Raw genomic sequence first — 13,617 nt, forward strand, 5'->3', positions numbered from 1 at the left:
GCGGTAGCAGAGCAGGCAGTATTGCCACCAGGTTTTTCGGGCATGGCTGGCTCATTTCTTAGGCAACTCATGCAATGCTTCCGGCGGAAGTGGGCCCGAACCGATTCAATGCATTATGCCGCCTGCGCTATGTGGTGCGTAAGAGAGGCCATAAGCTGTCCTTATGCGGTAGTCCTTTTCCTCTGGCAGGAAATGGATTGCCGAGATAGGAAAGAGCTCTGATCACTTTTGCCTCACCTCCAACGACCTAAACATCACTTCAATGCCAGTAAGGCTAGTTTACGAAAAAGTTTATCCAGACCTCAGAGGTCTCATCAGCCTCTGATCTTTGACCCGACTTTTTGACGGTGACGACTTTTAGTCGACTCCGTTGAGCCAACATGCCGAGCCAGAAGCGCCGCTTTCACTCTTCTCTCACCAGATCCGATGACTTGGTGCCACGAGCTCGCAAAACCAGACGAACTAGAACCTTCGAAACAAGTAACACATTGTCGGCAAGCCTACTAGTCAATGTTCAGGCAAGCAGTCTTCTGCGTCATCTGCCTGACCTGAAAGATCCCCTGGGACACAGTGTTGTCCTCAGTAAGGCCGAACTCGATACCATCAAAGACGATCTCCTCGACATTCGATGCGACGCCCAACATGTCGAGGTGCATAACTCTACATTGTCAGACCCAAGTCGAGCACAGAAGATGCTATGCGGAAAGCTGCGAGACCCTTTATGGCAAAGAGCTCTTGATTCTTATCTGAGAAATCCTCATATTGACCGACCGGTAGCTCCCAAGTTCGTCGATCTCTGGTCTGACTTCGTGGCGCTGGAGACGAAAACCAGCGGTCGCCCTCCAGAAGGCTTAGTCGCTCCCTCAGGTGAGCTCGAGAAGCCTGTGAGACTCTACGTTCAGTGGCATTATGCTACCAATAACTGCAGGCGCCCAGACTTCGCACATAGTGCGGATACCTCAAATGCCTGCACCAACATGTTGCTCGAAGCAGGCTTAAACCCTCTGCTCTACCCAATCGGCTGGGGTGAACATTGGTTTCGTCGTGAGAACACCATCACCGAGTCTGGACTGCGTGACCGCGTACCCATGGCAAAACGCCCGGCAGTTGAGCGCGAGATTTAGACGCCTTCAACCGGGAGATTCTACAACTGGCCAATCCGAAAGTGATCTTATTACTAGGTGAGCCTGTCTCGAACTGATTTCTCGCAGAGTTCAAGCCCGTTGAAGCTGTTCTATCGCGCAATCCAAGGCTCAGAGTCTGGATCGTCTCGGAAGATTTCGTCGATGTACGAAGCGGCAAGTCGGGCAAGTTTGTCAACAGGCTTGCAGTACCTTGTCTCCATCCTGAAGCTGTTTTTTCTGGGGACCAAGGGCGAGGTCGAGCATTGGACGAATCAATTCGACTGGCTGTCGAGCTCTCAGGCTTAAAGATTCCACTCAACACCTCTTACTTCCATAATCTCGAAGTAGGACGTACGAAGCTACGACGCTTTGCCTTCAAGTCTGGCCCTAATGTCAACAAAGCAATAGTCTTGAACTCGATGCTCGCATTCGAAAACCATAGCAAGGGCAACGATAAGGTCCCATTCGATGAAATCCCACACGGAATCCTGCAACTATTCTCTAAATGGACCGGTAAAGTCGCTAGTCGGCCAGTCATGAAGAAAACCCTCTTCCCGTTGTGTCCGCCGGGACATGTCAGCATTACCAAAGGCATGCATGTAATGCTGGTCAACGAGTCACTCGTTAAGCAGAAAGCGCAGGGCTACCCCAATTTGGCCAAAGCCCGCGCGAAGCTATTCGAGTTGACGCAAGCTGGTCTCGATCCACGAAAACCTGAGAACAGAGCAAAGGTCAAGGAGACAAAAGCCGCGGTGAGGCCGGATGATTCCGGTCTCCTTGACTTGGTGCCTGCAATCGCAACGGGTCGAGTGTATACCAGTACGTCTGGCTCCTATCGAGGTCCTAAAAAAGCGAGTGCACAGGTCGAGATTCGGAATCAGCAAGAAGGAGAGTCTGGCGTCGGGCAGGTTGTCAATTCTCTTACTTGCATGCAATGCAGTCCGCCAAAGCAGTTCAATACGAAGAGTACCTTGAGCCATCATCGTATGATGGCGCACTCTAACAGGCGTTACGATTGCGCATGGGCACTTCAAGGCAGAGGATGCGATCGGATGGGCATAGAGAGAGGTTACTCGACCAAGGCGAACCTCAAGAAGCACTACAAGTCCACTCATAATGGCATTGAAGTTCCGCCGCCAAAATCTGGTAACGAGTGAACTCGACTAAGCGAGTCACTCGTTGACGGCGCAAAAAAGACAATCAGCCATGAGAGTGTAAGGACAATGTCGTGGTGAGCACACTAGCAAGCTCCAGATAGTAAGGTACAAGATACCACATGAAAGACAAGTATTCATCGACATCTTGCATTGAATTGAGGGTCAAAGTGTCAATCGTTCGATCCTGTTTGTAGACCCGGGTGCTTGAGTCAAAGAGAGCAACGGGCTTGCTGCCTGCTAGTCATTGGTATGAGCTAGGATCTGGGTGTCTTTGAGACAAAACCACTTTCCGTACTCAGAACCCGCGTCCAGGAGGACGTCGTCTGGCAGTCAACAGCCCAAATCTCGGGCGGCGTAGATGCGTGTCAGGCTGTACATGGGGTTGAAAAAAAAGGGTTAGTTATAGCCGCTCGCTGTCTGCGGCCGATGCCTCAATTTGTCTTGTAAGCCCTACCCCGCACGAAAAAATCTTCATTCTGACCACCATCTCACCAGCCTACCCCGGGACTCAAAGTCTGAAGCTGGGCAAAAAACAAAAAGATATAATGCGACCACGCCAGGGTTCGAACCTCTGAATTGTTGTTAGATCGAGTTCAAGCTTGAAGAGCTGCCTGAAGACTTACGGAATCTCTTGATACCATCTAAGTCATTGGACTCGAGTCGTAGTCACTGGGACTGTTAGAACGTTGTGGGTGGTAATGTTGATTGTTGATACGTACAGCGCCTTACCATTGGGCCACGCCTATTGAATGTTAGAGGTGTGATCCCAACTGGAAGTGTTTGTGTTAACTTACGGCCTGGTTGTTGACGAGAAATCAGAAATATGAATATATAAAGCTTGTCGCATCAGCTCAATCAAGCGCCCAGATCGCGCCGGTAAGAATCCGCTGTCGATGCCAATCCTAAGTCAGCTGTAGCGCGAGCCCCACCTACCGGGCTCGGATTTCCCACGGCCGATTTACCGAGGGCCTTCTCAGCCGTGGGCGTCATCGTTGACTACAACACGCGGGGGTCTTACAACTACTCACTTCGCGCTTCGGAGCTTTAGAAACAAATTCGATAGGTTCACGGGCGAGTTTGGCAAGCCGGAATCTCTCGAGTACAGCATCAACGCAGCAGCAGTTATACCACGGTGACCTGACCTGATCCGACTACTGCTAGAATATAAACGCGGACGTGTTCGGGCGCACTGCTACACAGCAGAACATATCACGCCTAGAACGGCCCAGTAAAACACCATATCCTTCGAGGCCAGGGGCGTGCATGAACGACCTCCTGAACGTTAAGCCAGCGAATCGAGGACGGCAGAGCTTCTTCATTCCTGCTTCACCCGACGGCGAATAGATCCGGGAAGCCCCAGGACCCCAGATCTACACCGGGGTATTATACATACATAAGCTCTTCCAGCACGAACTTCGCGAAGCAAACTCGGACTTACGACCACTTCGCTCGCTAGTCCGGTTCTATACCCTCTACAACATGGGTGCCGAAGACACCCCTCCCGAGACGCCCGGCGAGGTCGCCCCCACCGTCCACCGGCCAGGCCACTTGACACATGCTGCGGCGCTCGTCGCGTGCGAGGCGGCCTCCAAGAAGTCCGCTGAGATCGGCGTGCCGATGAACATTGCCATTGTAGATGCATCTTTGGTAAGTGATCTGTCATATTGTCTACACGCCGCGCCAACCTTGATGGTGGGCGTTGATTGCCCAGCCCTCACCAAAGGTCTACGAAGGATGACGAGCAGGCTTCCACGAGATCATAGCAGATCTTGCCGACACGCCTCTTCTGTGAGCTTGTGGAGGCCTCCCATCAATCTCGTTGACCTCTGGCGTTGATCTCAAAACACCCTGTCCCCACCTAAGAGGTGCGAACGACCTTCATCAGGGGTCGACAATATAGACGGGAGGGCTCCACAGGCACACAGCTGGACCTTCGGGGATATGGCCCGCCATGAGTTCAGAAAGCTCGCCCGTCCACATCGTCGACCTCCCTAGTACTTCCAACCCACGCCCCTACCTCATCCCCGTCCATTCCTATGAGCCCAGACTCCACCCCAGATCCCCCATGCCCCAACCCCCCTCCTTCAGTCCTTCCTCAAACTAACACCCCTCTCTCTCAACTCTAGTACCTCCTACACTTCACGCGCCTTCCAGCCGCCAAGCTAACGAGCATCGACATCGCCATCAACAAAGCCTTCACGGCCGCGGGCCACCGCGTCCCCACCTCCGCCTACAAAGCCCAAGTCACTCCGGGTGGCGCCGCGTACGGCCTCGCCGCCGCGGGCGCCAACCACGGCCGCTTCACGTACGTGGGCGGAGGCGTGCCGATCGTTATTGATGGTGAGGTTGTGGGTGCGGTGGGATGCAGTACGGGGACGCCGGCGCAGGATGAGGAGGTGGCTAAAGCCGGGGTGGAGGCGGTGGTGAGGCTGGCTGAGAAGGGGAAGGGGGCGAAGTTGTGAGGTCTATCAGTAATTTGGAGGAGATTCAGCCAGATCTCGCGCTTATTGGTACCCCTCGTGACAGAGATACGCCTTCAATGACTGCACGCCGTCAGCTTCTACACGTCTCAAACACTGAAGCCGCTTTCCTTCAACACCTTCTTTCTGCCTTCAATTCAGCTTTCTAGAAGTACATGTTCTGATGCTCATGGTGTAGGTGAAGGTCTCAAACACTCGCGCGTGATCACTCGCTTGACTTGTGTCATAACAACTTCACCCTGGTATAGTCTTTGATTGAACGATGAATAGCTACCGTGCAAGGTTGACTCAGGTTAGTGCTGTGGCCGCAGATTGACCGATGCAAACGAAAGGTTACTGCACCTGACAACACGTTGTTCGTCATGATGAAGAGTCACACGGGCCCTGGGGCGCAGCTCGTGGGACACATCATAACTACAAATATAGGGACCTGCCCCTATGCTTGTGTTCATTTCTTAGCCATCGACTGGAGTATTTCTCTCGTGTTCTCTACCACGCCGTGCCTTAGTGATGTCAAACCGTCGTTACCAATCCGGCCTTGCTCGAAGTGAGGACGATGCCTCAAGAAGCAACATCCGGCGTACTCACACTGAGCCCACAACTCCCATTACCGACAACCTGCTCGCCGCAGCCTGCGAAGAAGGCCTGGAGGACATTCCTGATGGCGGTGCTCCCGAGCTCGCATTGAACAAGGCGGAGCTTGAGAGCTTGAGGGCGGATCTGCTTGGCTCCATCAAAGGGGCGGAGCAGGTGTGTGTCAAGAACCCGACAGTGTCCTCCCCTGCGCGTAGCATCGAAATACTGTGCCGGAAGCTCAATCTTTCGATGCAGAAAGCCGTCAAGGCTTACCTAAATGTCAAACGCCCAGATATGTCCGGTGGTAAGACGTTGGCGGACATCTGGGAGCCGTTTGCGGCGGATGAGGTAGCCTTATCTGGTCGTCCTCGAGAGCATCTTGTATGCCCGTCCGGAGACTTTGGTGAGCCACTTCGTCTTTTTGTGCAATGGCATTACCCTACCTTCAACACCAAGCAGCTGGAGTACATGCATACTGCGGACACGACCAACCCGTGCACGAACATGATGCTGAAGGTTGGCGTCAATCCTATCACACAGCCACTAGGCTGGGGCGAGCGATGGCATCGGCGAGAATCGACAAAAGATAGAGAACAGCAACCTGTTCCAATGTCTGCGCGCCCTCAGGCAGAGCTCGATCTGGCTGACAATTTCAACACCGAGCTTTTGGAGTTGGCGAATGCGAAGATCGTCTTGTTGCTCGGTATTCCAGCGCAAAAATGGTACGAGACCAAGTTCAAGCCGAAGTCAATGACAGTGATCGACAAACCCAAGATTCAGCTTTGGGCCAACTTCGACCAGGGTAAGAACGGTACGGTGTTTCAGCGTCTTGCAGTCCCGTGCCCGCATCCGGAAGCCATTTTCTTTGATTCAGTGGGTCGCGGCCGGCAGATGGACGAGTGTATTCGGTTTGCCGTCGAGCTTGCGGGCCTCGAAATACCGTTGGACACCACGTTCTTTGCTCGTATGGAAGACAGTCGCATCAAGATCAAGAAACATATCGGATTTCCTTGCGGGCCAAGAGACAACAAGGTCGATATACTTGTCAAGATGCTCGCTTTCGAGCATCAGGACGGCAGTGAGAAGATCCCGTGGAAAGCGATTCCATCCATGATAAGGGATCTCTTCCATCGATGGACCGGCCAACCTGCCTCAGAAACTGCCATGAACAGTTTCTTGCTCCCACTGTGCCCAGAATGGCACGTCAGCCTGGTCAAAGGACTGCATATTCTTCTGTGCCAGCGGGCTAGTGGTTCGGCTTCGGCCGGCTTCGCGCTTCAGAAAGCAGGCAATGCTGTGCAGCAGACCCGTGGCTGGCCTGCTTTGGACAGAGGCCGGGCAACGCAGCTGGCGGCTGATCCGACCATGTCCCGTGCAAGAGCGGCGCACGATGCCCAAGGCAGGCCAGGCATTCAGAAAAGTATAGATGTCAATCGGCAGCAGGGCTACGCCAACCTCGCCAAAGGCCGAGAAACCATGAGTCTCCAAGCTGAGGCTAGGCGGCGAGGTGAAGATCCGTCGATTGTACGATCCTCAGCTGCCACATCGTGGTCTTGCGATGAATGTGAGAAGTCTTTCAACACGAAGCAGGCGCACTCGCAACATATGCAGGTGGAGCACCAGGGAAAGCGATATGAATGTGAATGGGCGAAGCAGGGCCGTGGATGTACTCAGAAACCCTACAAGGGAGGAAGTGGCCTGCGGAAGCACATTGCTACCCGGCACAAAGGGCAGAAGTACCCGCCAGAGTAGGAAGGAATGCTTCTGTTCCAGGGGGCCATTCACCCATTCACATGAGGTCGACCACGGTGGTGCTGCATAACCAAGGGTGGAAGGTCCAAATGGCTGCGCTGGAGCCTGTGATCCTTTTTACTGTATGGGGTATCCTGAGTCCGTAGTCCATTCCGATTCAAAACTCCGAGATATGCATGTTTCAGTTCCTTGCCGTCGCCGCAGTTCGCCTCACCATAATTGGCCGCACCAGCCTCACTTGGTGCGTAAGACCCTTAGTCAAACAAGTCGCCTGCCCTTCGCCTTGGACGCTTCTCCCGCACGGGCTCATCAAATAGCTCCCGCCCAACGTTATTCTTGTACCTCTCCGGGAAGAGCTCCTTCACTTGATCGGCCCGGCCCTTGATATTCAGTTCACCACCACCACCGTTCGCAGAACCCTTGATGCTGATGCCATTGCTGGGAAACAGCTCCACGCCTGACTTGGTAGAGTCCATAGACACTGACTTTCGGCCAAAGCGCTCGACTAGATCCTCCTCAATCTTCGCATCCATTGCTCTGCTGCGTCTGTGACCGCCTCTGGGACTGGTTTGTGCGGCACTCATAAGGTGATCTCGCATCCGCTTGGCTACCGCAGCATTCGCTTCACGGTTGTCAGATGCGGCAGGGCGTGTAGGTGCTTCTATTCGATCAGAATGCAGTCCACCCTCAGTCCGATCAGAGCCACCAAACAGTTCCTTGCCTTCGTTGTTGCGTGGAAACGGCGCAGGATCGCGTTTGGAATATGGCGGTGGACGCTCGGTTCGGTCGCGATAGCTCTTCCTTCTGCGCACCAGCCTGCCATCTTCGTCTGAGTCGGAAATGTTGATCTCATCAGAATTGCGAGTTCCAGGACTGGCACTGCGGCGGCGAGGCCTTTCAGCAAAGAGATCTCGGCCGCGACCATTGCGTTCTGGTTCGGGTGCATCGTCGTACATGCTCGCGTTAAAGTCGTTCATCGTATCTTCTGGCTGATTGTGTCGTCTTCTTCTGAGCTCGCGGTCATCGAATCTGCGCCTTTCGTATTCTCCATTGTCGCGACGTCGGCGTCCGTTGGCGAACTCACGTCGCATACGTTCGGTAGGATCTTCGTCGGGATGCATGAGATAATAGCGACTAGCTTCACGTGCGTTCTTCTTCTTTCGGTCTCCGGCTTGAGCAACTCTGACCGTGAGCATGCTGCTGGGTCTGCTCGCAAGAGCCTTTGCGGTTCTCAGCTCGAAGGGTGCGGCGCTGATTTGTTCAGTGGTCGTGGGTTGCAATACGATATTGAGAATAGCCGTTCTTGCTAGCTCTTTCGTCTTGAAGACAATGTTGGCGGAGGTATCATCGATCCACTGAACATGCGCATCAGCTTCCGGGAAGTTGTCGTTGACAAATCCTAGAATGTCGTTGGTATGCATATCGTCAACGCCTCGAATATGAATCTTCTCCCATTGTGGCTCGGTGGCTGGATCTTCTGTATAGATTGCGGGAATGACATTCGAGGTGTCGGTAGGTGCAGGACCGCTGGGCACAAATGAGGGTTCTTCGCCTTCCTGTAGGATGTGAGTTAAGAGTTAAATGGTATTCCTGTCCGGTCATACTTCGAGCTGGAAATCGTCGTCGATTACGGCGCCATCACCAAGATCCATGTCAATGTCGATGTCCATCATGTCATCCGCATGTGCGGTATTGGATCCAACGGCAAGAGCCATTGTGGTAATTGTGATAGGACTGGGCGTAGCGGCAATGGAGGAGGAGCTTCTTTTGTACAAGCGGACGGTAACTTTCAGCTAGGATCTTCGGTGGGACATGAAGTGAATGATACACGGCGGAGAAGAAGCGCGTTTGAGATGCGGAGGGGCAGGCGATGCTTTGAAGTCTCGTCAAGCTTGTACTCAGCGGAGCGCGGGTTGTTTAGACGCGAAGAGGTATTCGAAGTTGCGTTCCTCCGTCGTCAGGTCCGAGTTGGTAGTGCGTAAGGGAGTGGCTTGGTCTGAGACTTGAATGAGAGGTGCACTGGCAGAAAGTGTACTCAAGTTGACGTTATCCGAACACGGTCCAGTGTACGCGGTACGGTGACTCACAGTGGCAAGTCACGTATTAGTCGACACTCGAACGGTAGCCAACTTGAGAGTTTGGTGAGCGCAACATCGGATGATAACAATAGATAGCACTGATGTCTCGTCATTCAAATCATGTTCAGGAGTAGGGAGAGGCTGATTGATTCGGGTCGGCGACCCTCTGCTGAGCAAGAGTATTCACGTACCGGCAGAACTCCGGCCAGCAGTCTTTAGATCTGAAGCTCGGTTGACGAACATTTTTGATTTCTCCCCACATCTTCCACCGACGAAGTCATGCCATGGCTGAACATCTGGCCTTTCGCGAAGAAGGCTGACGACAAGGGTGGTACGTCGATCAGTGCAAAGGTCACTGAAGCTATCGACGATGTCCTAGACCGACCGGACGCGTCTCACTCGACGACCGCGTTCTCGCAACCCGAGACATGGATAGCAGCCGGCGCATTGACTGTTACTGCACTGGGAGGCTTTCGGTTCTATCGTGCGTACCTCCGACGGATACCACAGGCTACCGATATCCGTCCCAGCTTTTTGAGGAATAGAAGCATATTTGGCAGAGTCACGAGCGTCGGGGATGGAGACAACTTTAGGATCTACCATACACCTGGGGGACGCCTAGCAGGGTGGGGGTGGCTGCCATGGAGGCGGGTCCCTACAGACAAGAAGGCGTTGAGGAACCAGACAGTACATGTGCGTCTGGCAGGAGTGGATGCGCCAGAACTCCCACATTTTGGACGTCCCGAGCAACCTTTCGCGCAGGAAGCCCACCAATGGCTGACCGACTATGTTGGTTCAAGGAGGGTCAGGGCGTATGTCTACAAGCAAGACCAATACAGCCGAGTTGTCGGGACCGTGTATGTGTGGAAGGGCCTCATCCGTCGCGATGTGGGTCTTCAGATGCTCCGAGAAGGACTGGCAACAGTGTACGAGGCGAACACAGGAGCTGAGTTCGGCAAGTTCGAGGACAAGTATCGCAAAGCTGAATGGTGGGCAAAGACGAAGCGCAAAGGACTCTGGGCTGGAAAGGCCAGGGCAGGTTTCGAGACGCCTGGCGAGTACAAGAAGCGATATGGCAGTGGTAGCCCTGTCGAGAGCAATTCTGGATGAGCCTGCAGTCCTCCATTGGAAATTTTGCATGCTCGCCCTGCATACCTGTCGAAGGCCCCATGCATACATTGTGAGTTTGCAATAAGACCTGACGGACGAAGCCTCCCACATGCCTGGGTGACGTAGCGCCGTTGCCGTGATAAACGTCAGCGCCAAACCTCGCCTTCTCCAACATGTCTTCCTCCAACGATGACCACGGTCGATAATGTGCACGCCTTTGAAGCCACAGTGAGATGCCCGAGGCTGTCGGCGCCATACGACAGAGGACAAATCAAGTGACTATGCAAGCATCCAGCCCTGGACGGATCTTTGGCGGGATCTGTGGCAGGTTCTTTGGCAGGCACTTTGGAGTGCACTCTGATAGGCGCGCTTGTATGCCAATGCACGCCTCCTCTCGAGGGCTTTCACGATGCCAAATTCCAGCCTGACTGCCGGTTCCTCTCCTCTCCACTCGTCATTGTGAGCAGACGCTTCGGTCATGCCAGGAGGATGAAGTTGGTGTCCATCTGCGTCCAGATTCGCTTTAAAATCACTTTTATCGTCACAACCAGACGTCCGATATGCGCCTCGTCTATGTCAACGAGAAAGGCAAGCTCAGCTTGACCAAAGACCTGCGCGAGCCTTTTCCTCCGTACGCCATTCTCTCCCACACCTGGGGCGCCGATGATGAAGAGGTTGTCTTTCAAGATATGCAGGATGACATTTGGCAGAAGAAGACAGGCCGGGTGAAACTTGACTTCTGTGCGAACCAAGCCAGGAAAGACGGGTTGAATCATTTCTGGATTGATACCTGTTGCATCAATAAAGCGAATCAGAGCGAGCTCCAAGAAGCGATCACATCAATGTTCCGATGGTATGCCACGGCGGAGAAGTGCTATGCTTACCTGGCCGATATCCGCTACCACAAGCGCAGCAGTGATGGCAGCTACGAGCCGTGGAAGTCAGCTTTTCGAGGCTCAAGATGGTTTACGCGCGGCTGGACACTCCAGGAACTTCTTGCCCCGAAACAGGTCGAGTTCTATTCTTGTGAAGGCGAGTATCTTGGTAACAAGAAGTCTTTGGAGGACCAGATTAACGAAGTCACTTGCATACCAATAGATGCTCTTCGCGGCACTCCATTATCTGTGTTTAGCGTTGAAGAGCGGTTGGGCTGGGCTGCACGACGTTCCACGACTAAGGAAGAAGACAGAGCTTATTGTTTAAGTGGAATATGTGGAGTCTACATGTTACCGATATATGGCGAGGGACAGCACGCGTTTGACCGTTTGAAAGACGCAATCGCTGTTGCCTATCGAAACAGTCTATTCAGAGAACAACCCGTCGCACCGAGCGGTTCGGTGGTCGCATCTCGCTTGAAAGCATTCGAGCCATCGGCAATGCTTGAAGATGATCTCCAAACGCAAAGGAAGCGTCGGGAAGAGCTCCTGCAATCGTTGGACTTCGATGAGAACGACGCACGACGAGCGACAATCAGCGGCGAGGATCCAGGGACGTGTGCATGGCTTCTACAGCATCCCGACTATATACTGTGGTCTGACCCAAGCAACATGGATGAGCATCATGGCTTTCTATGGATCAAGGGCCACCCTGGAGCCGGCAAATCGACATTGATGAAGTTTGCCTACGCTGTAGCCGAGCGCAAAAAGACTGAGAGCGACATTGTGGTCTCGTTCTTTTTCAACGCTAGAGGCGTTGACTTGGAAAGGTCAACTCTGGGGATGTATCGCTCCCTACTTTTTCAGCTTCTGAGCCAGGCTACGGATCTACAACACGTTCTCGACGCGGCCCCAATCAAACCCTGGACACTTGCTACTCTGACTGGACTTTTTCTTTCCGCCACACGCGAGCTCGGCTCGCGCCGTCTGAGATGCTTTGTCGATGCACTCGATGAATGCGACGAATTAGAAATTCGTGCCATGGTCGATTTCTTTGAAGGACTTGGCTCTCAGGTCGTACCGTCCGACGCTTCTCTCCATATATGCCTCGCCAGTCGCCACTACCCAACAATTAAGGTTCAACACGGCCGAGAGTTGATCTTAGATCGCGAGCACGGACACTACGAGGACATTGCCGAGTACATACGGTGCCACCTCGAAGTCGGCACGGGAAAACAATCAGATGATATTAGGGAAAAAATCCAAGCAAAGGCCAATGGAGTATTCTTGTGGGCGGTGGTTGTGATTGCTATCGTGAACGAAGAGTTCCGATGGGGCAGCATTTTCCGTGCTCAGACAAGACTACAAGAAATACCTCCGCAGCTTAGTGACCTTTTTAAGAACATACTGGGAAGAGATAAGACCAAGATCGCCGATCTGCTGCTCGCTCTACAGTGGATACTTTTCGCGGTACGACCATTGACGAGAGAGGAATTCTACTTTGCTATGGCGGCAGGTCTGTCTCCTGAGCCAGCCAAAATAGGCCCCTGGGATCCAGAGGAGGTCACCCAAGATGTCATGAATCGATTTGTGATCAATTCATCGAAAGGGCTCGCTGGAATGACAAAGTCGAGGAATCCTACGGTTCAGTTCATTCACGAGTCTGTGCGCGACTACTTGCTGAAGGAGAACGGATTGAGTGAGCTATGGCCCGAATTTGGCAGCAACTTGCACTCGCTGAGCCACGACCAGTTGAAGTCGTGCTGCGCAAATTATCTCCTTACCGACATATCCACGTATGTCATGGACGACCAGGAACTTCCGAAGGCGAGCTCTGATGCTCGCAAACTTCTGCGAAAAACCATCACAGACATGTTTCCATTCTTCAAGTATGCAACAGAGTATATATGGCGCCACGCCGAAGAAGCTGTGTCCCCAGTGACGACGCAGGGGGAGTTCCTGTCGTCGTTCCATCTCGACAAGTGGCTCTTAGTGTCCAACATTCTCGAGGCCTATGATCGTCGACACACTGCTAGTGCAAGTCTGATGTACATTCTTGCGGAGAACAATTGCCCAAAGCTGATCCATTTGCTTCCACGGAACAGAGAAACCGCAGATGACAAAGCCGAACGATATAATTATCCCATATTAGCTGCCATGGCGAAAGGTCATCGGGACACCGTCCGGGCACTCTTGAAACGAACGAAGGACAACCTACATGAAAACCGGCCAGCTTTGGGATGCGACAATGGCAATGTCGCCGTCATTCGGGTGACCGACAGGGAAGGAAGCACGGCACTACACTGGGCATCCTCTAGGGGCTGGGACAAAGAGGTACAGACGCTTTTAGACTTGGGTGCTGATGTCAATGCTCAAGGAGGGTATCATAGAAGTGCACTGCAGGCGGCATCAGTCTGTGGCGACGAGAGAGTGGTGCAGATCCTGCTTTCAGCAGGTGCTGATGT

General features: G+C 53.2%; 6 protein-coding genes across 6 annotated transcripts in view; 5 read left to right on the plus strand and 1 right to left on the minus strand.

Annotated features, from left to right (window-relative positions):
• Positions 1–1,543: 1,543 nt before the first annotated feature.
• HMPREF1541_07917 (uncharacterized protein) lies at positions 1,544–2,281 on the plus strand (the record flags this gene model as incomplete). Its single annotated transcript, XM_008722240.1, has 1 exon — positions 1,544–2,281. The coding sequence occupies one exon, from the start codon at positions 1,544–1,546 to the stop codon at positions 2,279–2,281; it is 738 nt and encodes a 245-aa protein (XP_008720462.1).
• Positions 2,282–4,232: 1,951 nt separating this feature from the next.
• Positions 4,233–4,743, plus strand: HMPREF1541_07918 (uncharacterized protein; the record flags this gene model as incomplete). The annotated part of the gene is made up of 2 exons (XM_008722241.1): positions 4,233–4,275; positions 4,436–4,743. 2 exons carry the CDS (start codon positions 4,233–4,235, stop codon positions 4,741–4,743), a joined length of 351 nt encoding a protein of 116 aa, XP_008720463.1.
• Positions 4,744–5,271: 528 nt separating this feature from the next.
• Positions 5,272–7,089, plus strand: HMPREF1541_07919 (uncharacterized protein; the record flags this gene model as incomplete). The annotated part of the gene is made up of 1 exon (XM_008722242.1): positions 5,272–7,089. One exon carries the CDS (start codon positions 5,272–5,274, stop codon positions 7,087–7,089), a length of 1,818 nt encoding a protein of 605 aa, XP_008720464.1.
• Positions 7,090–7,343: 254 nt separating this feature from the next.
• Positions 7,344–8,804, minus strand: HMPREF1541_07920 (uncharacterized protein; the record flags this gene model as incomplete). Its single annotated transcript, XM_008722243.1, has 2 exons — positions 7,344–8,645; positions 8,694–8,804. 2 exons carry the CDS (start codon positions 8,802–8,804, stop codon positions 7,344–7,346), a joined length of 1,413 nt encoding a protein of 470 aa, XP_008720465.1.
• A 642-nt stretch (positions 8,805–9,446) lies between these two features.
• On the plus strand, positions 9,447–10,277 carry HMPREF1541_07921 (uncharacterized protein; the record flags this gene model as incomplete). Its single annotated transcript, XM_008722244.1, has 1 exon — positions 9,447–10,277. The coding sequence occupies one exon, from the start codon at positions 9,447–9,449 to the stop codon at positions 10,275–10,277; it is 831 nt and encodes a 276-aa protein (XP_008720466.1).
• Positions 10,278–10,837: 560 nt separating this feature from the next.
• Positions 10,838–13,617, plus strand: part of HMPREF1541_07922 (uncharacterized protein) — a gene marked incomplete at both ends in the record, with an annotated part of 3,983 nt that continues 1,203 nt past the window's right edge. Inside the window, one exon of the mRNA XM_008722245.1 lies at positions 10,838–13,607. Within this exon, the coding sequence (XP_008720467.1) occupies positions 10,838–13,607 (2,770 nt within the window). The remainder of the gene's footprint in view (positions 13,608–13,617) is intronic.

The sequence above is a fragment of the Cyphellophora europaea genome (assembly GCF_000365145.1).
Source record: "Cyphellophora europaea CBS 101466 unplaced genomic scaffold supercont1.8, whole genome shotgun sequence".
NCBI classification, from domain to species: domain Eukaryota; kingdom Fungi; phylum Ascomycota; class Eurotiomycetes; order Chaetothyriales; family Cyphellophoraceae; genus Cyphellophora; species Cyphellophora europaea.